The sequence below is a fragment of the Falco naumanni genome, chromosome 1 (genome assembly GCF_017639655.2).
Source record: "Falco naumanni isolate bFalNau1 chromosome 1, bFalNau1.pat, whole genome shotgun sequence".
NCBI lineage: Eukaryota > Metazoa > Chordata > Aves > Falconiformes > Falconidae > Falco > Falco naumanni.
Window position 1 is genome coordinate 75,713,450 of NC_054054.1, and position 22,084 is coordinate 75,735,533.

Genomic DNA, 22,084 nt, shown 5'->3' on the forward strand with positions numbered 1-22,084 from the left:
TGAGGAGGGCAGGAAAGCTAGCCGCAGAGCACGCCGCCGCAGGGAAACCACCACAAAGGCCACAAGTCTATGCCCCAGGCATCTGGGCTAGAAAGCTGTTGTGGGTGGGAAAAATCCTTCTATGGGGCCACTGATGCCTCTGTGTTGCTCTGGAAGCAATAAACTCTTCTGTATTCTTTCTCTTTTGGCCCTTCCCATGTTAAGGAACTATTTTTCAGAGGGGCTCAGCTGGGGATTAGCCAGCCAAAGCAAGGTCTCACTACCTCCTATGGAAGCAGTATTTCTGCATGGTGTCCTCTGCAGCAAATCCAGCATGAAGCTCACCCCTAACACACTTCACCAGGCTAACTCCTTCATTTCCCATGGCTTACAAGCTGCTGGGGTGTCCTGATCACCCCAGATGCACCCTGGTTACATCAGCTACTCTGCCAGGCTCTTGCACTTCTCTACAGGTGATGCTGAGATTAGGCAAATGGTCTAAAAATAATTCCTGCTGCAGGTTCAATATACTTTTGCTGCCTGTGTAAAGCCTTTTAAACTCACTCGTGTTGTATTCCCCTGCATACTTTATAATGAGCATCGCTTGAGAAAATATAGACACAGCTTGGTGCTCAAATTCATTTCAGAAAACAGTAATACAGAAAAAAATACTCTCCTCCCTCTGAAGGTCTTTTTTTTTTTTTAATGAAAGTGGGGCTTATTTGAGGACAAATTAAAAATAGCCTTGAAAGTTACGCTGAGCTTTAATCTCCCACGTGATGTTGCATCATACATGATGAGAAGGAAATTCCTCTAGGCTCTAAATAAACCTATTATCATTTAATCGCTAATGGGCTATTTTGAAATCCAAACAGAATGCATCTTTTGTGCAGTTGCACAGCACAGAAGATCACTCTGGATTTCCAAGGCCTAAAGGAGGCTTAGAAAAAAAACATGAAAAATGAAATAAGCAGCCAGGAACAGGCTGGTGAAGAACAGTGGGCTAAGCTGCCGCAACAGAAAGCTGCGATGGTGTGGCAGCATCAGCTGGACATGGGATGGGGACCCTCTGGCTCAATGGGGACAACAGCCTGGGGTTTCTGCCAGTTCCCTCTTTCCACAAAGATACACCTGCAGCAGGGTAGTGCCTTTCCCAGAGGATGCAAGCATCCCTCTGGTGCATTGTCTGCCCCAGGAGGGTGAGAGGGACAGGGGTTAGCTCTCCACAGGGCATGTCCCCTTGCTCCCCTTGGCTGGCAGCTGGCATCCTCCTAGGCACTAGTTCCCCTCTTCCTGTCGCCATGACTGTGTCACCTGCTTTCCCATATCACCCTGGTACTTGAGGTGAGTGCTTTAAGTTTTTCTTTACTAATTACTATACTGTAACTTAAAAGGAAGCTCTCTTTTTCTTAGTATGTAACAATATCCTTTTTACTATTCATAAATCATGCTTATGACTTTCCTAGGAAACATTTACTTTCCTAAAGAAAAAAAAAACATCACTAGCCTAACAGTCACTTCCAAAAAAGGTTTATATCATTTACTGGCATTTCAGAGAGGCAGCCTCCCTGGTCCAAGAGGGTGTGCATGTGATACCCAACACAAAGTCAAGACAGAACAGGAAGTAAAAATTCCTGTCGTCTTCTCGCTTTCAATTTTTACATTCATCTAAAGCACAATCTGCACCAAATGTGAAAGACCTTGACTGGTTCAGCCTATGCAATCCTTCTATTTGAATTAGACTTACATCAGCCTTTGACTCCTCTTGTGAATGGCTTCCTGGTAACAATGAGGACAGAAAACACAGATAGAATCATGCATAGGCTGCATAACCAAGCAAGAACACAACTACAGGTGTGAAAATTAATCAATCATCATTTAATTCAACACAATAAAAGTTTTCTGTACATAAGTTTATCCACTGACACATTTAACATACAAACGGACAGATAAGACTGCTGAAAAATCATGACTGTTCTCTCTCTCTCTCTCTCTCCATATATTTCACACGAAGCAAAATACACAGAAAACCACACATCCCGCCTGACAGTGTCAGCATCCTGCCAGGGTTAGGCACTGTTTCCACAATGAGCTTCCAGCAGCCCTGCAGGCCTCAAGCCCGCAGCGTTCTGTAGACAGAGCTGTTCTGCAAGCCTGAAATTTTGATTTCATTGCCAAGTATCTTCTCAGAAGATATAAAGAAACATGACAAATATCACAGTTTTATTGCACTAAATAATTAAAAGTCCATTAATGCATTACAAATACAGCTTTTGACAAAGTCTAGGAGTGATCAAATCCTTATCCTAAGAACTTCTCTCAGGTAAGTCAAAGGCCATATCCAGGTAAGCACAGGCTGCTCCTTCAATTCACAGTCTGCAGGAACATGTCTCTTTAGCGTTAGCTGTTCCCCAAAAGAATTCTTAACTAATGCAGATGAAAACTTTACCCTAGCATTTACTCTTGCAACAATGACTGACTAGCATATACTGGTTGCATGTTTGGTAATGTACAAATCACAAAACCCCTGCTGCTGAAAGCTCACCAGCTAAACAAGATCAGCACAGCGTAGACAGGTTGCACATATATTTAAATATACTTGGTTATCAGCTTGCTTCTTGGAAGTGGGTTAAATAGGATTCTTCTTTCCTAACTTTATAATCTAACAATCAGGTATCCAGTCTACGCTCATTTTTATAATCAATATAAAATCTTAGTGAATGCACACACCCAAATGTTTATAAAGTGCAGTGAAAATAAGGCAGGGTAGAAACCAGTAAGTCAACTGGAGTTATTAAGAGAAAAATATGACAAGTGAAACAAAGACTTGGGTTTTTGTTTTTGCTTTAAAGTGCTCCTGACCAAGAGTTAGGGCAAGCCAAAATTTTCATTATGCTCTATAGCATCAAGCAACATTTTCTTGAGTATTCTTTTATTTCTGTATCTGGGGAGAAACAAAATATGGCTGCAGGTATTGACAAAAGGATACATCTCATCTGGATTTTCTACTTGAGGATCTGCAATAGAAAATCTGAAACAGTCCAGTGCATAGCAAGGGATTCGATCAGACCCTGACAAAAAAGCTGAAGGAAGGGGAAAAAGAAAAACAAAAAAACATTAGCAAATTTAGAAAAAAACATGATAATGTTATCACAGGATTAAAATCATGAGGGAAAATTAAGTGTAAAAATATGGCTATTTCCATAAGCTAATCATTTTGCTTTGTTGAATTTGTACCTGAATATAATAAAGCCTCTTGCTGATTCATAATCATTATAAGCCCTCTTTTACTTTTACTTATACAGACCCTGTGGATGACAAAGGCCAGGCTAGGTTTGACCTTCTGCATTTAAAAAAGATGAGCTACCTTCTGCAATCCTTTGAGAAAGCTAAACTGCTTACGTCACCATAGTCTGCTCACACGAGTCGAGGCCTCTGACCAAAAACCGGTAACCATAAAATTAAGGGATAAAGTAATTGCAAGTTTCAAGGTAGTCAGAAGCACTCAGGCAAGCCTCAAGGGATGTAGGGAGGGTCAGAGCTGTGCCTGTGCAAATTTTTGTGCCATTTCTTTGTGGCTTTCACTAGAAAATATGGCAGGCAGACACAGGGATGTGTCAAAAAGCTGTTTGGAACTACAGCATTTTTCATGTGCATCTAAAATGTGTGTTGTGGGGGAAAGAAAAGGGCTATGAAAAAATTAAAATGCTTGATACATTACCAAGAAACATTTTCTTTTTTTCTTCTGGGAGCTTGTGAAACACCGTCCAAAAATTCCCAATGATTTGATCTGTCTTTTTATACTGTATGTAAATCACATTCTGTCGAAGAGATAAAAATAAAACAGGTCAGTTAATCCTCACTATTTCCATTTTTATTTAAAATAACAACAGTTTATCCGATAAATTTTATAATCCTGTTCATAGATATTCAAATCCTCTTAGTGTCTGGAATCTGTTTGTTCATTTGTTTTTCAAAGATTCATATGACAACCCTTGAGCTATGATTTGATTTTTAGTCCTCTCTGTTCTTGTACCTGATGTAGTTTAGAAACAGACTCAAAATGATGACACAATTAAAAAAAAAAAAAAAAAAAAAAAAAAAAGAGTCCCTTGAGCTTCTGGTTTTTGTTCATGACCTATGCACTCAGCAAAGGAACATGTCAAGAGCTTATGCTCAGCAGATATAGCAGAAAGCACTGTGCTTGTATCCAATACCTCTTCCAGCAGATGCCAGTCAAATTTTGTATGTCCCTGAAGAACAATCTGGAGCTCTGCAGGGAGAAACATCTTCCACTTTCTAGCTGGGCAGCCTCTTAAAAACCCTTGCATAAAGTCCTCAAATGGCTTCCGTATTGATTCATTGAACACGTAATTCACATACAAGTCAACAAATTCTTTCCTGCAAAGATACATTCATCAAACAAGCAATGCAATAGGTGCTTTTTTAAAAGGGGAATTATAGAGGACTTTATTCCTTATTCCTTTATTCCGTATGACCTGCTCTACTGTAAAGATTCAGTCCTTACTGAAAGCAGTCAACACTGCCAATTATTTATTCACTGAATAAGCTGGGAGGATCATCACAAATAAAAGAGAATGCTGGCCAACATGGATTAATTTTGATAACACTCCTTGTACTTCATGTGAACAGTCCGATGAAATCCTATCAGACATGTCACTAGTAAGATGGAACCTAGCAGCCCTAAATGGTGTAAATTCAGCAAACCCCCCACTGAATGCTGAGGAATTCAATGCCCTGAAATCAAAATAGGTATTTGCACAGCTGCTTATCAGTACAGTTTTACCCTTGCATTTGTGATGGGGATTTGTTTAGTGACATTGCGCTCGTACAATCAACTCAATGTAAACACTATACTTCAAGCTTCCTAAACAGCCCTTTCACGCATCCCTATTGGTCCTCAAACTCAGGCCACAGAATTTCTCTCTCTCCCCTGTGCTGAAGTTAATATTGACACAACAGATTGATAGATCGCTCTTTCTCTGTTATATACAAGATACGTTCCATATATGCAACTAAGCAGGCAACATTTTGCTTTTAAGAAGGAACTTATACAGGTGTACCTATAGCTGGAGCTCCCAGACAAACTGTCCGTATTTCCAAGAAAATATTGTTTCGGGGTATTTTATACATTTGTTAGGAATTCCCCTGATAAGGCCAAGCATGTCTGTATATGCAGATGCCAGGATGTCCAAGGATCCCCTTCTTACCCACCGCTTACACAAACTGCCAATGTCTGGTACATATGCAGAAAGTAAATCAAGAACTGAAAGCATACAACCTGTTGGACCAAGACCAACAGCACAATGCTGATGTTCAGTACTTTCTGGATATAGATATGGTATTTCATACACTCACAACAAGACAACAGATATAGGAAAAATAAAACTGACCTGTTATCCCTAGTGACAGGAATGTTGGCACCATTTTTTTTTAGTTCAATGGCAACCGTGGAACCTCCTTCTTCCATTATCTACGTAAACAAATGAAAACATTGGATGTTACATCTATAAATGACAGATACATATGTGCTACATCATTCTTTCTTTCTACAGGGTCTGACATGGTACTCTTACTAGTTTGAGTTTACAGACAAGTTGTGTCATTTGCAGTGGGACACCATCTTGCTCGAGTACATACATGGCATGTCTGAAGGGCACAATAATGTTTTACCGTGAAGTCCATGTCCAGGCTCTCGAGTATTTGATCACATTCTTCATCCAAAATTCCCTGAAGACTCCTTTCAAAAAACAAGGAGGAAAAACCAGAGAAGAAACATGACCATTCAATGCACTTTCAAATTCTGCTGAAAACCACCCTTTCACAAGCAGTATTTAAATGCACGTATATACACAACACCTACACTCACACAGAACCTTTATGTATGGCCCTAAACTGATCTATACACTTACATCCCACTGCTGCCAAGAGATGAGGGCAAATGCCTTCACCGCAAAGGACTCCAGGCAAGTCCATCACCACACCCTGTGGGGATAACTTTACACAAAGTTCAGTAGCAAGTGCGCTTGGACCACAGCCGAGTTCTTCCAGATATCATCTAGCGAGGAACTGTGGATCAGAGGGATGATCTGAAAGAACTGTTTTGGGGTGCAGCACCTCTCAAAGTATTGCAGGTGAGCTGACATTTCACTTCACTGAGGACTCTTTTGCACCTTGACACAGTCATTGGCTTGTTGGATGGGGTTCCCATCTTCTCGGCTATCTATAGCACTTGCACAGAAAACTGGGCATCAGAGACCTAGAGGCTTTACGTTGGTGGCAGCAGCACCTCTCCCTGTTGTATCTGCCTGAAACCTCCTTTCCCAGCTCGTGGAAACCCTGCATGCGGGCTCTCAAATTTGGCACAACTGCAGCGTATGGTAACACCATGCTTGTGTGTAACAACATTGTGGAAACTGATAATTAGCAAATCAGAGAAAAAAGCAACATTAGTAATTGGGTGCTTAGTTCTTTCAAGTCTCAACTACAGCTCAGAGCGTTTGGAACTATATGTTCACTCCGTGGACTTAAGCTTACACGGAGCAGAAACCTGACCCCTCCTAAGCCATGGGGCTTGGCTTTTAGTTTTGGCAGTGCCGGCCTCTGTTTAAGAGCAACATCTGTGCCTTGGGCAAGGGCCACCTTGGGAAGCTGTGGCCTTCAGCAGCTCCATGGTGGCCAACGTAGCTGCCACGGGCACCCTGAACACAGCCCTGGGGATCTCCGTGCCCAGTGTTGAGCTGTGAGCCCAGCCTCAGCCATGGCCTCCCAGCAAGAGCTCAGGCTGCGGCTGGCCTGCACCGGGCCCACGGGGGGCTCGTACCGGGCTGCGACTGGCATCAGCTCCTCGAGGTCCTGCAGGGTGGGCGCCAGGCCCAGCAGCTTTTTATAGAGAGCCCTGGGGAAGGGGACAGGCACCATGCTCGCGTGATACAGGGCCATTCCGAACAGCGTCCCGACCCGGTGGAAGGTGTCCTCGCAGCTCGGCACCTGGTTAAAAAACAAGCAGGTAAGAAAAGCCGTGACTGCCCCCGCCCGGGCTCCCCGCCCCCGCGGGCCGGCTCCTTACCTGGCTGGGGAACCAGGCCAGGCCGGAGGCCAGGCGGCAGAAGGCCCCGGTACCGGGCTGGCAGAGGGTCCTGGCGGCCACGCTGAAGAGCTCCTGGGTCAGCCCGCCGCCGTCCTGTCCGACCTCGCCCACGAAGGACACCTGCAAGCCCCGAGACACCCATAGCGCCGGCGGCAGCGGCACCCGCGGGCGGAGCGGAACCCCCGTGGCGCACCGCGGCGCAGCCCGGGCCGGGCCGGCGGCGCACCGGAAGCGGCGCGGCGGGCGGGGGCGGCGGCCATGCTGCGCGGCGGCGGGCGCGGAGCGGCGGCGGTGCTGCGGGGGGCGGCGGCGGGCGGCCGCGCAGCGAGCGGCGGGCAGGGCCGGGACCCCGACCCGGGGCAGGGATCGGGATCGGCGCGGCCGCAGCCGCTGGAGCCGTCGCTGCTGCGCTTCCTGGTGTGCCCGCTGTCCAAGCGGCCGCTGAGGTGAGCGCCCCGCTGCCCGCCCTCGGCCCGCTGCTGCCCCCGGTCGAGCGAGGGGGGCTGTCGAGGGGCAGGGCCAGGTTACTCTCTTTTCATTGTTTGTTTTGGTTTTTTTGTTTGTTTTGGGTTTTTTTCCCCGACTTGCCTGGCCAGGTACGAAGAGGCTACCAACGAGCTCATTAACGAGGAGCTGGGCATCGCGTACCCCGTCATCGATGGCATCCCGAACATGATCCCGGAGGCTGCCAGGACGACTCAGAAGAAGCCCCCAGCCGAGGGCTTGAAGCAGCCCTGAGGCCTCGCCAGCCACAGCAGCCTACTGGGACTGGTGGGACTGATGGCGGGAGGAGGCGTGCTCCCCTCCCTGCCCACGCTGACTGTGCTGGTGCCCCTCCTGTCCCTAGCGGGCTTGTTTTACTCGGCCAGTGTCGATGAAACCTTCCCACAGGGCTGCACCAGCACAAACAGCTTATGTTTCTACAGTCTCCTCCTTCCTGTTACAATACCAGTTTATGTATTCTTCCACCTGTGGACCTGGATGGGGATTAAGCTTTTCAGGCACAACTAGTGCGATGCATTTGCTAACCCCTGGGCTTCTCTAAAGCAGCTCCATTTATTTAATCTCATCAGGTATTGCAGTTGATTTGAGAGATTTCCCTTCTGGCCCTAGTGACTGTCATCATTTTCCTAGTAGTAGCTGGAACTGTGTGAAGTGATCTGCAGCAGCCTGTTAATTACTACTAAGGCAGATAAAGAGGAGGAATAACAAGAAGCGTCAATTCCTTCTAGTGTATCCCTTCAAGAGCGTTGTGTGTTTGTAGTGGCATGAATTAATATCTTCTAGGTGGTGATAGGTTTTATGAGGAAGAACTGTACCCTGTCTGAAATAACTGATCTTAAATAATAAGCAATAACTATGCAGCGATAGGAATTGTTCTTTGAATTACAAGCTTTGGCTTTGTTTTGAACCGATGTGTGTACTGAAATGTATTTCTCTCACTGTCAGAAGAACATAATTAGGCTGACTTTTAATAACAAAACTTGAGTTAAATGAAGACATTTACTTGGATGATAGCCATGTCTGTGTGTCCAATAGCTGCTTGCTTGGGGTTTTTTGTTTGTTTGCTGTTTTTTTTCAGGGGTTGGGGGGTTTGTTGGGGCGGGGGTTGGTAAGAAAAAGATGGGGAAATGACAGCACTACAGAAAGGATGTACTTCTGCATTTGGGGGTTTTGTCAGAGTGGCCTCCAACATATTCCAGGGTCTGTTTAGGAGATGTGTGTCCCTGTACTATTTGTTAAATGTGTCTGATTGCCCTGGTTTCATAGCCAGGCTAGGTCATCTTTGTTAAAGAGGCATCTGCTTACACGTTAGAGGAAAAATCACTCTAAACTGAGCCCAGGATTTGGTAGCCAGGTTGGCAGCTACAAATGTTAAGTATGTAGAGTATCTTTCCCCTTAGCACTATCTTCTCCTCAGTAGCGCAGGAACAGAAGATACTTCTGCTAAATACTTCAACCTTCCTTGTTTTCATTTACAGCAACACTGGAGAATGGAGTGACAGACCACTATGAGGATGTCACATGCAGAGTTCTTGGTACTGTCTGCCAAAATGTCTTAATGGGACACAGCTACGAGGGGGACAGGCTAATGCTACAATAATCTATTACAAAGCTTTCTGGTTTATGTTTTGCTCCTGAGTGGTTTGTAGCTGCAACGCAAACACATTAATGTCCCTTACCTGCTGAAAAGTGGAGGAATGCAGCACCAAGTTGTAAACACTACAGACTTAAGTGTCTCTTGGTGGGATACTAACAGTGCAGTTAAATTATCAGGCTGCTGCTGAGCAAATAATGCTTTGATGGGCAGTATGAAAGGCAGTGCCCACAAGAGGTGTATTCAAGAGCTGACTAGCTAAATGCAACTGTTTGTCGGGGCTCCTTGTACAATCAGTGGAGAGAGACTAGATCTAGAGGACAGTACAGAGCCAAGCCTTCTCACCTCCATAAATAAGTGCCTCTTTCAGCTGATGTTGTGAGGAAGGGGGAAGGAAAGGTAACTCTCGGACCCATTGTGAATCTTCTCCTAAGTGTACAGGAAGGAAAAGCTTTGACAGCTCTGGCTGGCAAGAAGGCTCACTTGGAAAGAACCAGAACCGGGTAACAGGGTACTGATGTTTGTAGTTCCCACTGCGCAGGTGTGGTGCCAGACTCTGACAGCCCTTGTGTCAGTGACTGACATGGCACATGGTCCCTGAGCTGAGCTCTGCTCTGGGCAGGTGCCCTGCTCCCACGTCAGCTATCTAACAGCTTTTGCAGGGCAGGGCTAGAAATAGAGCTGCATTTCGTCTCTCTTGCTGTTACTATCCTTCTTTCCCTTCAGGCAGCATCTCCATGAGAGAAATGGCTTTTGTGGCTACATTGCTTGCTGCCCTCTTAAGGCTGGCACCCCAGCGACCAGGTTTTTCGCGTACAGCAAACTAGCCTAGAGTCTTTAAAGTCAGCCTAGCAGTAGTAGTAATGGACTTCACCAATTACCGGTTTCCTGAACAATCCTATTACATGACTCCAAAGCAACCTCACAGTAAATAGCACTGCCACTTGCATTTGACTTACTCCAACAAAGCTTGATGGCTACCTGGAATAAGAATGTAAGATACTGCCCTCCAGATTTACTGTGCATCCCCCATAGAACATGTTTTGTAATAATTCAATGAGTAGCTGTTCTGCTGTATGCTCAGTAATACTGAAACCCTTCTACCAATACTTTAGTAACACTGAAAACCAAAGAACACTGCAGCAATGTATTTGGAGCTAACAAATAATATAATTTGGTATCTTACCTTTAAGATCTTTCTGAATTGCTGCGTTGATGCGTCATTTAGATGGGTCCATATGTCTTCCAGAAGGCACCATCTTCTGACTGGAAAATCCCAGTGTTTCTGGACTAATGGTGTTAAGTGTCTCTGAAGATAGAAGTAACAGTCTGTTAGCAGTGTGTTTATCTCTTCTAGATTGTAAAAAAATCGGCCACACTTACATCTCTAAAGGTGCTGGCCAGAGTCTTGCATTCTGTGTAATGAACAATGACCTTGTCTTGCATGTCAAAGATGCATGGATATTTGCTCAGCATCCATAGGGATGTCTGAAATGACAAGGAAAAGAAAAAGATGTGTTGATTTTTCTCTTGCAAAATCAGAGTTTGGGGATATATGTGTAGACTGAACTTCCAGTCTGTACCCTGGCAAACTCCCATATCTCTGAAATATGCCCTTGTTCTGTACATCAATGCTACACCAACAGAGGCACGCTTTCTAAAACCAGCTTCTAAACACCTCTGTGAGTGGGAAACCCCGCTGGAGAGGCACCTGAGCTGTCTGCGCAAGCAGACACTTGTGTTACAGTGCCCCAGGAATAAAACGGATTGTGATTTTAATAGCTTCTTCTGTAATTCAGCTAAACCAAAACACACTGTGTAAAAATGTCCTGGATACCCAGGTCATGGTACATTGTTGTTAAAACCTGTTGCATTTATTATCTGTAATCTCAACAGTAGGTATTGGTATACAAAATAATCTACTTCAAAGTGTTACACCTCCAGTGTGATAAGGAAGCAACTTCAGATAATGTCCTTTTTGGCTTTTGATTCTATACTGTTTCTCAAACCTCCTCCACTCTGGTTAATTGGTACAAATTTGGTACATTAGGAAATTAAAGCTTATGAAGGAGTTAAGCAGTTGCCCTGCAAATTCCAGACAAGTTGCCAGAAAAGTGCATTTTTTGCCTAAGGAAGCCCCTACTATCCATGTTCCCATTTCATACTCCTTCCTGTGACGCCAGTTGCACCAAATGCATTTGGTAGCTAATTTTCGCTCCTCCATATCATCAAGAAATGAACCATTTCACAGACTATCTTTTATTACCACGGCTTTGTTTTTAGATTTAAATAAATTGAAATGCTCAATAGGGTTTCTATGTAGAAGTTTAAAGAGACCTCACAGTATTTCTGTTAATTAAACATAATAAAACCCAGAGGAACAAGAAGTATAGCAACCATCCCCTCATGGTGCTGTTTCACACTGACCATCAGTTCAACACAAACAGAGCTGCTTAAGATGTTGGAGGACAGCTCTGGGTCATCTCAAGGAAGGTGCTATTGTAGCTGCTAAAAACTGGGATGGTGAATGGTTTGCATGATTTAGAACAGCTGGAGGACTAGGGAAAATACATTGTCTTTGAGAGGTACTGGGCTAGCATCTAGAGTTGACTTCATATATATCAACTCATGCCAATAAAACTGGGGGGGGGGGGGGGGGGAGTGTTTTGCATGGCTGGTAAGGTTATATACTTACTTCTTTATTGAAGGACCAACATAATGCAATAATCACTTTCACTGGAGGCACATAGAAGTTGTTTGCTTGTACTCTGAAACCAGTTCTGGAGTTCACCTGCATTGATACATGCAATATGAAAAGGGGTGTGAGCAGATCTAGCGAGCTGTGCGCCTGTGTGGCAAGACAGAACTAAGGAGTAACAGGCTTTCAGCAGAAAGAGCTCTGAGACCCTGCACAGAAGCAGGATAGAAGTGCTACGAGTAGCACAGCGCTCAGCAGTGACCAGTCTCAGAAAGCCATGTATAAACTAGTAGGAAAGCAATTTTCATTTACAGTGAAGATCCCTTAACAAGACTCCATGAGGAAAGGTATGTTTCACTTTCGGTATCTTTCATGTTGCAGGACAATCTGAAGTTCCCTATTCACGTTCATTGTTGCCTGGCAAAGGTAGGATCTTTGGGAGGACGGTGAACATGTAAAGCTCCAAATGATGTAGCCACTTACGGAGGAGCAGGCCTGCTACACTTCTGAGTTTATTTATCTAGATAAATGCAGATTCAAAAGTCTAAACTTTGAGGCCCAAATCTGCATTCTCAGCCAAAAGGATATTCAACTCTGAACAAAATTTAACGACTCTTTGATTCATACTAAGTGCATGCTTGAACTCTTGACTTTCCTAAACTTTGAACATCTCAGCAGGAGAAAGGATGGTTGTCAAGAAGAATGCAGTTACTGCCCCTTTTATTCCCCTTGCTTGTGTGCAGCTGAAGATGCTCTAATTCTGTTGTCCCAGAAAATTTCTCAGGCAACAGGCTCTTAAAGCATCACACAGCATTACTGTGGCACCCACGATGCGCCAAGCAGGTGGGTTGTCTTTCAAGTGCTGTAAGCAGTTACTGGGGTGAGGGATCTCACCAGCAGAAAGGGGAATGGGACACCACGTCCACAGCCCTGTACACATTGATGCATGTGCTCCTCACACCACCGAAAGCATCCCTCCCCCTGCCAGGGGCTGTAAGGTCCTTCAGCTCTTCATTTCTATAGAGGGTCAACCAGGCACAACTCCAGAGCAGGATTCCTTCAAAGCTATGCTGGTGTACAGCGGAAAAGATTCCTGAAACCATGTCAAGTGACATGTTCCCTTGTAAGAAGGAAACCCAGAAAATTCAAGTAAAAAGGATTAAAATACTCTAGCTCATACTGATACACCCTATCTGATCAGGGTCCAAAGACTCTCTCACCTGGTAAAGAATCTGCAGTATTTGCAGAGTCACTGTTTCATGTGGGTGCAGGCTGAAGGGGTCTCTTAGGCCTTCTGTGACTTCCAGGAAAAAATCAATCAGGTTTTTCTCCGAAACCCTCTGATATATAGTGACCAGCTCCTTGAAAAAGGCTGTTTCTAGATTTGACCATAGGCATTCTGCAAAGAAAACAGCTAGTGAAGTATCTGTCACAGGTAACATGCAAATAACTGCCATTTCTGGATAAAGCTACATTTTTAATCAAATGAACTAAAAAAAAAAAAAAAAAAAAAAAAAAAAGGCTCAATTTTGCACTACAAAAATTAGGAAATCTCAGACTGAGATTTTTTTTTCTTATGTCTTCCTGCATAGTCCCCATGTTTCTACCAAAAGCATTTCTTTCAGGCTGAACTCTGGAACAAATTACATCAGCAATACTAACTCTTGCTCTGCAGACGAAAATGACCAAGCATTTAAATCATTTGGTTTCTACCATCATAAAACCCTACCAAGAGTTTGTAGGTCCTTTGGCTGGAGCTTCATGATAGCTTGTGCTAGAAGCCTGAGAGAATGGTAAGAGCTGTCATCCTCTCCCTGCAGAAGGAAAGGCAAGATCAAGTAGACTCTGAAATTTTCAGGTGAGATGGGAGAGGAAGACAATGATGGCAGTAACTTCTCCACCTCCCTTTGCACCTTCAAAGGAAAAAAAAAAAAAAAGACAAGAATTAAAAAGGCAATTATGTTTTGCCAAAATCATCTATGAATTAGGTTGGCATGAAATTCCCAAGTTTCAAGCACAAATCCAGGGCTCCTCAGTAACTGTGTAGTGAGAATCTTTATACCAAATCCTTACCTCCTGAAAGACTTCTGGCTGCATGCTGATCTTCTCATAAAAACGTTTCACTTCTGACACGTCTACACCTGAGACTTCTTTGGAAGTTTTGAAATGTTTGTCTCTATCACAAAGGAAAAAAATAAAACCAACTCATGTGAGAAGCTGGGTTTGTTACTGACCAAGCAGTGAAACACCCTAACATCAGAAAATACTTGGAAAGTTCAGCCCCAGCTCCAGTGGGTATAATTTCATCTGTTCTAAGAAGATATCCTCACTGTGGTGTGACCTGTTGAATATTGTCTTTCCTGCCTTGTGTGGCTGTGTACTGTTAATGGTGGGGTTCCTGTATTTCACCCTAAAATGACTTGCACTTCAGCGCTGGGAGGAGCTATTGTGGAGCCTTTGGGACCTGTAACATTGCCTAAAGGGATTACCATCCTCTGTGAAAAGTCACCGTAGGATAATCTGCCAGATGTGAGCTTCTATAGCAAATTTCAATATGGCTGGGGGGATAAACCCCTTAATTTTAGCTTGGGTTTTGAAAAATACAGACTTGCTTCTCGCAAATTCAGATACGACTAATCTTCTCTACATACGAAGCCTAAAATAACACTTTCTGCGTCATGTTTGGTACAAATTTGGTACATTAGGAAATTAAAGCTTATGAAGGAGTTAAGCAGTTGCCCTGCAAATTCCAGACAAGTTGCCAGAAAAGTGCATTTTTTGCCTAAGGAAGCCCCTACCATCCATGTTTCCATTTCATACTCCTTCCTGTGACACCAGTTGCACCAAATGCATTCGGTAGCCAATTTTCACTCCTCCGTATCAGTTTTCACGCAGCCAATACATTCTGTTATGTCTAAGTCGTGCACACTACCTTTTCTCCAGGAAGCTTCCATTGATGCAAGCCTCAGATGAAAAGATGAGTTTGATATTCCTGATGGTAAAAAAGAAACTAAAGTCAATCCTTTCAACTTCACGTTTTTAATACTGAAAGAACAAAAAATGTGTATACGAGTGTGTCTGCACTCAACCACATGAAAGTTTTCTTAGCACCACTGTATTGACAGTGTTGCAGAAGAGATTGTATTCAAGGAGTTGGCGATCTCCAGCAAGCCAGCCCTGCTCTCCTGGGCCTTGTAAGGGAACCTGCTCCTGTCGGTGGGTGTTATGATGGAGATACCTTCCCCTGACAGGCTGGGATGGTATCTGGTGTCCTGGTTTCAGCTGGGATAGGGTTAATTTTCTCCTCGGTAGCTGGTGCAGTGCTGTGGTTTGGGTTCGGTGTGAGAACACTGCTGGCAGCACACGGGTGGGTTTGGTTGCTGCTGGGTGAGGGTCAGACCCAGCCAAGGGCTTTTCAGTTTCTTAGAAACTGGGAGGGGACACAGCCAGGGCAGCTGGCCCGAACTGGCCAAAGGGATACTCCATACCATAGGATGTCGTGCTGAGTATATATAAACTGGGGGAAGAAGGAGGAAGGGGGATGTTTGGAGCGATGGCGTTTGTCTTCCCAAGGCACCATTACGCGTGATGGAGCCCTGCCTTCCTGGGGATGGCTGGGCAACTGCCTGCCCATGGGGAGTGGGGAATGAATGCCTTGTTCTGCTCTGCTTGCACAGCTTTTGCTTTACCTATTAAACTGCCTTTATCTCAACCCACAAGTTTTCTCACTTCCACTCTTCTGATTCTCTCCCCCATCCCACTGGGCGGAGTGAGCAAGCAGCTGTGTGGTGCTTAGCTGCCAGCTGGGGTTAAACCTCAACATCTGGTTTGGTTTGTTATACAAAATAAAAGACACTGGAGGAGGAACCCCTCCACTGGCAGGGCCTTTGTAGCAGGCTGGGGGAAAATCCATCAGAGTATCCATTTGCTGCTGTGTGAAAGCTGGGTTCCCAGCATCTGAAGGGACACTAGGCTTACTCACTACCTGTATTCCTGGTTCTACTCTTATTAAAGCAGCTATTTTATTAAGATATTTGCTGTCAGGCCCTTCCTATTGAGATCTGGAAAGAACCCTCTCAACAACCACTTTCCAGATGATCCAAACCACACTAAAAATGGTCAGGGAAACGTTTAGATCCAAATCAGCCAAGATTTTTAAATGCTCAAAATCAGCAGCTGGGATTAGACTCGGCCAAAGAAAATAACCTCCCACGTAAGATCTGAAAAAAGGCTACATAATCATAATTCTCAGCCCTAAGTGTAAGGCTTCCCACAGTAGTATATACTTACTGCTTTTGAAAATGGGTAATTTTTTTTTGAAAATGGGTTACCCTTTTTCAAATGCTTTTGAAAATGGGTAACTAAAGAAGGGATCACTGATTTTTAAATGCTGACACACACAAAACATTCCAGTTTGGGTACTCTGGATTACAATTTTTGCACAAGGTCTCGGTCTGCCTGCAGACTGAATCTTTCGGTGATTTAACCTGTCGGCTCTTCATCAACTTAATGACCATTCTGCTCAAGACGAGGGGGAGGACAGGCTTCCAAAGGCAAGCAGTAAGTCTGCTCTGTTCCTGCAAAAGGGTTATTGAAGGGTTGTTGCTTATGAACAGCTCTTCTTTTCCTGTGCAAAAAACTAGGTAAGAAGTGCTGGTACAAGACTCCGTCTCAGCTAAATTCCTGAACATCAGTTCCTACAACAGTCTCCAGAAATAAGGATTTTTAGAGAAGATCATGTATCAGAGGGAAAAAACCCAACAAACCAGCAGGTTTCTGACTTACTTTCTTATACTGTTCCAATCTTGCAAACTGGAATTAGAAACCCATGCATCCGCTTCTTCACCTTTCAGAGTGGCAATTCCATTCAAATAGGAATTCTGTGTGAAATGCATGAAAATATTGGCAAGATTACAGGTCTAGCAGATGGGATTCTTTTTTTCAAGCCAATCATTACAAGATTTCGGCCTAAGTATGAACAAATTAATGGTCAATCACAGCATGATCCAGATGCACTAACCACAGGACAGATATATAGTATTGCAATACAAGTTAGTTTCTGGGTAAGCATGGAAAGAACTGCAAGAGATGTATATGAACTTGGAGCACTAAAAGCAGGACAGAAAATCCAAATGTTTCCAGCAGTAATGTGAACGATGGTTAAATTAGAAGCCATGATCAAATATGCACATACCTGGTTCTCCTTGCAAAGGACAATACTTTGGTTTCCTCCTGCGATAATTTCGATCACCTTTTGTGACGTGTTGTTTTCTGTGAACAAATAAAAAGATGAAACAGTCGTTATCTTCAGAGAGTTCAGCACACAGCACACAGTAAAAAAAAACCCTCGGATAGTAGCTGTCTGTCTAAAAGTTGATTCTATGCGGCCATTACCCACAATGATAAATCAAGCAGCAAATGGAATTATCTGTTGTAGAATCTATTGGGATGACCAAGCAAGCATGAGATGTAATGTTAGTCTCGCGGTGTAAACATGAAATCAAGAAAGCAAGCATCTCCCTGGGAGAAACAGATACAGATTGTACACATCTGCAGTGGTCATTACCCTGACAGGATTTTCCAGGGTTCACTGGTAAATCGATGGGAAGTGGTATCAACTGATTAGGCTTTCTCTCATCTCCCAGCTGTCCTTCTTCACCAGAACCAAAGAAATAGACTTTGTCCAAGGAAGGGACATAGACCAGGGTGTGCTGTCTGTTCAGAAAAAGAAAAATGGTCATACTAAGCTAATACCACTGGGCTGGTCAGAACCAAATTTACAGATAATGTTTTCAGAGGGGATAGCTGAGGCTTGTCTTTAGAAGCCCTGAAGGTCCAGCTGCAGAATCCTTTTAACCAAAGTCTTAGAACCCTTCCTTGCATAAACAGGCAGCAATAAAGGAACATCAGGACTCAAATCTATACTATCCTCTAATATTAGTGATTTACCCCGGTTCCACATACAAAAATAAAGGGTTATGCCTTGCTAGATTCACGTCCTGCCGTTTTTACAAGCGCAACTTTTGTGCTGCTGAGCATGATACAAAGCCCAGGAAAGTTGACAGGACACTTTTTCTGGCCCAGTTCCAGAAAGGCAGAATGAAATTGGGTAATTACCACCGCTCTTTAACTCTTTCTAAGGACGCACCAGTTTGTCAAAGCGAAAAGGAATTCGGTGACCTTCCTGACAAAGGCTTTTGACAAGCTTTTGCCCTTTGGAACCCAGTACACCCTTCATTTCTTACAAGATCGAAAAACCAAGGGCTTCTGGGGTTTTGCCCTCTCCCTCTGCTTGGCAGGGGCAGAGGGTTTTGCTTTTGCTGGGGCAGAAGGGTGGCTTACACTTGGAGAGTGGTCAATATTCTGACAGTGCTGACCTACCGGGATGCAGGTTCAACATCCCGGTGACTCCCCTCCCTACTGTTCTCCAGCGATTCCCCTAGGACCTTGACCTTAGAAGGGATGTTATTGGTACTGTCCCACCTGCCGCAGGCAACCTGCGAGACTCTCGCTCCCCACAGCTCGGCCACCACACGAGGCACGAGTTCATTCCGGGTGGAGTTGTGACCAAGCTGGCCGGCCCCTCCAGCTCCAAAGGTGCACACCAACCCCTCCTTGAAGGTGAAGGAACAAACAACAGGATCGCCGCATCATTAATGGTGTTCAGATGGTCACCACGGAGTGACAGCCGGCACGACACAGTTAAACGGGACTTGATACAAAACATCCCCGATTCAAACGCAGGTGGCCAGGTGGCGTTCACATCAAGCCTAACCCTACACTGTAATGGCCAAATCATTTAACTCCTGAGAAAAGCAATTTAGCTCCTGAGAATAACTCCCTATCACTTAAGAATTTTACTTTTATGAGTGAACCCAAGTGAATTAGGTATTGGTCACATTTTCTGAAGTCCCCAATATGCTATAAAAAAAGAAAATATTTTCAAAAAGCACTGTGAGTGGAACTGCACCTCTTTGCCCCAGAACTCCCATTCACCACATCCCTGCAAAAGTTTGCGTGCAGGTGACGGGAATGTGAGAAAAGGCCAGTTTTCCCAATAGCTTAGTAAGCATCCCTTGGGGATCGGCTTCAAACCCGGATGGAAGCAGGCATTGCCATCCCAGTTTCTCTGTGCTGACTTTTAGCAATGTTATCTTTTATTGCAGGGTGAGGTCTCAGACGCTGAATTTCCATTTCAGACTCACCTTGGAGAGAACTGCAGTATGATCTGCCCCACATGAGATAAATACAGTCTTCCAGTGCTCCAACGCCCCGATGTACGATGGGCAGCTCCTGTCTGGAAAGAAGATAGCGCTGCTAAAGTGAAAGCATGCTGGGGGGTCTCACACAAAGAAAGATTTAGAAAATATGGAGGGTTTGCACTTTTCAGTCCTCTCTTACAGGAATTCATGCATTTACAGCTTGGGTTTAAGTTGTTTTCTACCCTCCATGATAACATATTCTTTCTTACAATGTTCTGTCTTTTTTCATAGGATTGTCTTTTCATTTACATTTGATCTGAAACAACGCAGTGCTTTCACATCTGCTTGCCAAAAGGCACTTGGCTTCAAAATATCTGACTCTCAAGGGTGTGGGCTCATTCAGATCCCACCGACTTCAGGCTAGGGCACCTCTGCTGTAGCCTTCTAGGTTTGAAGACAATGGGTGATTTTAATTCTTCTCTCACCTTGTGTTTACAGAGAACTACAGAAGGCAGAGAGGTATAAAATTAGTTTATTTCATGCAAGACTGCCTGGAGAGAGAATGGGAGTGGAAAGAGACCTCTGAGACATGAGGTTTTAAGAGCCTGTGCTATCCAGTTGGCCGCATAAAATGAATGGAAGTTCTCTGTAGAAAGTCCCTGCATGACCTTTCTGGTCAGGAAACAGAACTTACCCAGATATACTTTCTCCAAATGACTTTACCATCCACCGCTGCTCTAAAGGGGCTTGACAGTCCTGAGGAGCCACTCCTGTGCCTGCGGGAAGCTCACTGGCCAGGAAAACACCTTCCTACTGCTGTCCTTCCTTACCTTCTGTGTCTCCGAGTCCCAGCTGTCCAAAATCGTTTTTTCCCCAGGAGTACACAGCTCCAGAGAGTGATACAACAGCACTGTGAGCTCTTCCAGCAGCAATTTGAGCGAGCGAGATGCCCTTCAGTCTTTCTACCAGATGTGGTCTGGGAATGCACGTGGTTTGGCTCCCCACTCCGAGCTGTCCATGGGCGTTCTGGCCCCAGGTGAAGAGCTCACCTCCTTCACACACAGAACAAAAGAAAACAGGTCAGCCTCACTGCTTCCTTTGAGTGTTTGCATTTTGGGAGTGGGAGCGAAAATCAGCTCTGTTCTCAGAGACCAAGCTCCAAGGTGAGACCATCACCTGCAGCTAGAAGTCCCTCTTTGCTTCTGACCCCTTTGGGGTGGTCCCATACTGCCCGTGTGATGGAGCACAGCAAGAATAAAGGCAGGGTGTGCTTCCACCTCTAAAACCAACCAGAGAGGTGCTCCAACTTAAGAGTGAGCAGGTCTGGTGACCGCAGAGCGAGGTGGCTATGTCTGCTTTCCACAATGCACCTTTGCAGAGGGGTTGTGCTCAAGGACCAGAGGGAGACAGAGCTGCAGGTCCCTGGGTACTGGGACAGCCAGCACACTTTGTGTCCCCTACCCACCGCTCATTGCTCTCTAATGGTGTCACCAACTACTGGAAGTTGTTCAAACACTCCCTTCTGAGAGCAAGCCTGCCATAATGTGACTCTCATCTGGAGGAAAAAATGTGGTTGAAAGAGGTTACCTCTGGTTAGCGCCATGGCATGCTCGTCCCCACATGCTATTTGAACAACATCTTTGTTTCCTAGTTCTTTCACCAGCCTACAAAAATAAGGAGAAAAAAATAGACAGATGCTGTGCCATGAGACAGAGTAAAGGATGAAGATCGTCTGCTCACCGAATCCCAGCACATTTAGCGGGAATTACACGGAAAAACATAGGTCGCCTGTAAGCTGATTCACTCTACTACCTAGTAATGGAAGGTTAAAGTTCCAGTTCCCTCTCTACAACAGGAGCGTGCCTCAGTTTCAGGGATGTTACGTTCAGGAAAAGCGGGCTGCATTTTCTGAGAGCTCCCATCCCAACCTCCACCCCATGAAAGCTTCTTACCTTGTCTTAGAGCCGGCGGCTGAAGCTGTAACCCAGCCTTCGGAAAGCTTCCCATCAGGGGAGAGAACAAGGGTATGTGTTGCATCGTGGTTTGAGCATTGCACCTTTTCGTTCCTCTGCGACTGTACATGTTCTGCAGAACAAATTCAGACAGGCACGACGGTCACGCCAAGGCAGCAGGCATCCTAACCATCTTGGCCCCCTCCCCAAGTTCTCTGTGTGTTACCGCCTTCACCAAGAGCTTCTGCTCCTCAGGAAAACGTGAGACAAGCGTGTACAACTTATTTTCTCCAGCCCCTTGGGGTTTCAGTGTCCTACCCACTTCATGCCAGATGACTCTCCTGACTAGCACTAAAAGACATTTCTCCATCTCTTAGGCTGCTCTGCCACCAGCTGCAGGGATGATCAGCAAAACGTCAGCAAGAAGCACACTCCCTTACTTTTGCACAGCTGTGGATTGTTCTGGGGAGATAAAGCACTTCCTGAGGTACCTGATCACCCCAGATTTGTCACAGCCTTGGGGGTGGGATGCCTTGAAGTCGGATGCTTTACTGGAGAAGCAATGATGGAGAATTCAGAAACTGCCTACGTAGAGCTGAAGGATGTCCCTTCTGGTCTGCAGCTGAGGGGCTGCAGGTGCTCCCCCGACCCCGGGGCACCAGCCAGACACCGTCATTCGTGTGCAGCCCCACCGCAGCACAGGCGCCTGAGACCCGGGATGCCCCAGCTGAAAGGTGCTCCCCGGCACAGCCTGCCCCCCCTCGCTGCTGGGGGCTCGCTGTCCACCCTGCTCGCACCTCCCCCGTGCGTGCAGCCAGAGGGAGATCCGTGCCCATTGCCCAGCACAGCCCCCCTCGGCGCGCTCGGCTCCGGGGGCGAGTGCAGCCCCCAGCCGGGAGGCTCCCGGCCCCGGCCCCCGGCCGCCCCCCCGCTCCCCCGGTCGCTACCTCCCGTCTGCCGCGGCCGCTGCGCGGAGCCGCTTCCTCGGCCCCGCCGACGCCGCTGCTGCTGCCGCCGTCCCGCCGCCATCTCCCCGCTCGCCGG

At 45.5% G+C, this 22,084-nt stretch overlaps 3 protein-coding genes across 4 annotated transcripts; 2 read left to right on the plus strand and 1 right to left on the minus strand.

Annotated features, from left to right (window-relative positions):
* Nucleotides 1-1,836: 1,836 nt before the first annotated feature.
* LOC121090876 (probable E3 ubiquitin-protein ligase HERC3) lies at nt 1,837-22,084 on the minus strand. Of its 2 annotated transcripts, none has more exons than XM_040599663.1 (23): nt 21,988-22,084; nt 21,041-21,173; nt 20,676-20,752; nt 19,919-20,140; nt 19,092-19,183; nt 18,370-18,500; nt 17,453-17,601; nt 17,081-17,157; nt 16,672-16,766; nt 14,819-14,878; nt 13,960-14,062; nt 13,616-13,799; nt 13,107-13,285; nt 11,884-11,979; nt 10,623-10,676; nt 10,375-10,497; nt 7,070-7,210; nt 6,824-6,990; nt 5,674-5,740; nt 5,394-5,473; nt 4,197-4,380; nt 3,701-3,800; nt 1,837-3,062 (listed from the first exon to the last, which is right to left on the minus strand). In XM_040599663.1, the coding sequence occupies exons 1-23, from the start codon at nt 22,067-22,069 to the stop codon at nt 2,848-2,850; spliced, it is 2,811 nt and encodes a 936-aa protein (XP_040455597.1). In that variant the 5' UTR covers nt 22,070-22,084; the 3' UTR covers nt 1,837-2,847. The 2 variants fall into 2 exon arrangements, with proteins under 2 accessions (XP_040455597.1, XP_040455588.1); XM_040599654.1 differs by having other exon boundaries at nt 10,572-10,676.
* PYURF (PIGY upstream open reading frame) lies at nt 7,337-7,828 on the plus strand. The gene is made up of 2 exons (XM_040599677.1): nt 7,337-7,536; nt 7,687-7,828. Exons 1-2 carry the CDS (start codon nt 7,349-7,351, stop codon nt 7,826-7,828), a joined length of 330 nt encoding a protein of 109 aa, XP_040455611.1. The 5' UTR covers nt 7,337-7,348.
* Nucleotides 7,871-8,607, plus strand: PIGY (phosphatidylinositol glycan anchor biosynthesis class Y). The gene has a single exon (XM_040599689.1). The coding sequence runs from the start codon at nt 7,871-7,873 to the stop codon at nt 8,099-8,101; it is 231 nt and encodes a 76-aa protein (XP_040455623.1). The 3' UTR covers nt 8,102-8,607.